The sequence below is a fragment of the Pteropus alecto genome, unplaced genomic scaffold (assembly GCF_000325575.1).
Source record: "Pteropus alecto unplaced genomic scaffold, ASM32557v1 scaffold251, whole genome shotgun sequence".
Classification (NCBI taxonomy): Eukaryota; Metazoa; Chordata; class Mammalia; order Chiroptera; family Pteropodidae; genus Pteropus; species Pteropus alecto.
The window spans coordinates 2,505,661-2,508,173 of record NW_006431048.1 but is presented as its reverse complement, the minus strand read 5'-3'; the positions used below and the strand labels follow the sequence as shown (position 1 = coordinate 2,508,173).

The 2,513-nt window shown below is 36.3% G+C and overlaps 1 protein-coding gene across 1 annotated transcript in view; it reads right to left on the bottom strand.

The window, feature by feature from the left end:
* The window catches only part of PARP14 (poly(ADP-ribose) polymerase family member 14), a 43,595-nt gene that overhangs the window by 2,763 nt on the left and 38,319 nt on the right, over positions 1–2,513 (bottom strand). The window contains 1 exon segment of the mRNA XM_006905568.3: positions 487–661. Within this exon segment, the coding sequence (XP_006905630.2) occupies positions 487–661 (175 nt within the window).

The window sequence follows — 2,513 nt, the reverse complement described above, 5'->3', positions numbered from 1 at the left end:
GCTATTTCCACGTGTGTAGACTCCGGTAAGTACTCGCACATAATACATGTGCTTTTTCCCATTTGCATCTGGTCTGGAGTATGTATTATTGGCAGAATAACTGGCATTGACAGCAAAATAGGTTCCCTTTCCATATGCCACAGCTGTGAAGAGAAAAACAGTTTGGAGAATTTTAATTTAGTCTGTAATTTGATGTATTGACACAGTATACCAAATAATGTTAAAATAATGTTCAGTTCTTTTTTCTAAAAGCTCTTAAAATTTTTTTCTATATTTTTAATTAAAAAAAAAAAAAATCACTCCTCTACCCCAGAGGGCCAGTCAGTCCCTTTCAGATAAAAACATAGTGAGTCACACCTGAAACTTTGGCTGCAACATGGCCACCGACTATGAGGGAACACAATGCAATCCACATGGTCCCTTAGTCAGTTTGGGTTCTCATGGCTGACACCCCATTTGCAGCAGCCACATTACTTGCTTCCTTACCATTCTTTCCAGCATAACTGCGGTTAAAGCCATGTTGGTTGACATGTGGCAATGAGTCAGCATCTGTCCCATGGAAGAGCTGCCGCTCATTTGTTATATTACGATTTTTGGTGTCCATGATCCTTTTCTGTGTCTGGTAGCTCTCCCAGAGACTTGGATTCTGGATCCTCTCAATCTGCAAATCAATAAGGAAAAATATTCTATTGGTGCCAAGAACCCTTGGCAAGATACAGCAAGAAGAACACGACCACTATTTGTTATAAGTAGAAATTACAGTAAACAGCAAGTTCAATGCCAGGTGGCCGCTTTCTGCATTCAGAAATCTTTTTAGATCCAGTGTTTCACAAATCAGGCCTTGGGAAAAATGTTGATTTAATTTTTAACATCTTTTATGTACCTCATGAGAGCAAACAATGTTTAGGATCTTGGCCGACCAAGCCACTCTAACTCTTGCTTTTTACTTTCACGGTAATAACTGCTCCTGTTGCTGTCTACCTCACTTTGCCACTTTGCCTCTCTCCTCCTCAGTCCTTCTGGGATACTGCTTTACCTAGCCAAATTCTAACTATGTCAGAGAAGCACTGGAGTGTCTAGGCAAGAAGAAAATGAATGAAAATCAATCTCTCATGCAGTTGGAAAAGTAGGACATAAATGCTGGTGGCAAGGAATTTGGTTGCAGACCAAAGTGGCCATGCTTTGACCATACTCTTTGGACAGTGGTGTCCAGGGCTATGGTGGAAACTCCTTAGGTCCTGGAAACTTACCTAATTACCAGGTCATGGTAGTTTCATAAGTTTGTCCTGGGAAAACGTGAGGGGTGGGTGAGGGGGGCTAGGCCCCTCATGGAAAGGCATAAGGTGAAGGAAGGTTCCAATGTTGTCAGGATCTTCCTCCATTCTAGAGAACTCTTGGTTCTAACACTAATAACTGCCTTTATCTGTGTGTTTTTTTTCTTCTTCTTCAGTTTTGGGTTTCCTACTTTTAATTAAGATACAATTTCTCCTCTAGTTCAAAGTCTCAGCATTATCATGTATTTTGTTGATCTCATTTGTGATTTAAAATTTTTTCTTTTTACCTAAATTTAAGTTTCTATTCTTTAAACTGCCTATTTTCATTTTATTTCTAATTACCTTAAATTTTATTCATTTTCAAAAGCCATAAAAATTTCTCCTTATAGAATTTTGAAACCATTCTTAATTTCTTAGTCTTTTTATTCTGGCTTTCTGACCTTTATTAGTATACCTGCTGCTGAAGTGAACACTCGCCCTTTTGAAATTTAATAACCGCACAAAGAAAATAATTATTTCAAGTAATTTTGAAAATAGTAATCTGATTCTATATTCCTGGTGGTATAACTTATAAGGTAAAAGGAAACCAGTGCAAATAAATCTTAAACTTTACTAAGTAGGTTTATTTTAGAAGCCAGCTTCTGGCTATGGTAGACAACTCATAACAGACTAATCCTCTTGCCAACAACTACAGAAGACAGTATGATAACTTCTTCAGAGTACTTAAAGAAAATAACTGCAAATGCAGGATTCTACACCCAGCAAAAATATCCCTCAAAGAATAAAAGTGAAATAAAGACATTTTCAGACAAAAACTGAGACTACCAGAAACATCAGTACCAGATCTACACTGGAAGAAATACTAAAATGAGAGGGGAAAATGATCCTAAGATGGAGGCATAGAAATAGAAGAATTGAAGGGTAGTGGCATGAAAGGGTAAATATGTTGGTAAATATAAATACTGACTGTGTAAAAAATTAAAACATTTTATGGGGTTTCAAATATGCATAGAATTAAAATACATGTTGAAAGTAGTACAAAAGGTAGGAGGGGATAAATGGGTTTAAAGTGTTCAAAGTTTATTGCATTGTTTGCGAAATGATAAATATACTAATTTGTATTAAAGTTTAATAAGTCAAGGATGTACACTGTAATCTCTAGGTAACCGACTGAAAGAATTGTAATGGAATGTATAATCGACAATCTAATAGGGCATAAAAATGAAATAATAAAAATAC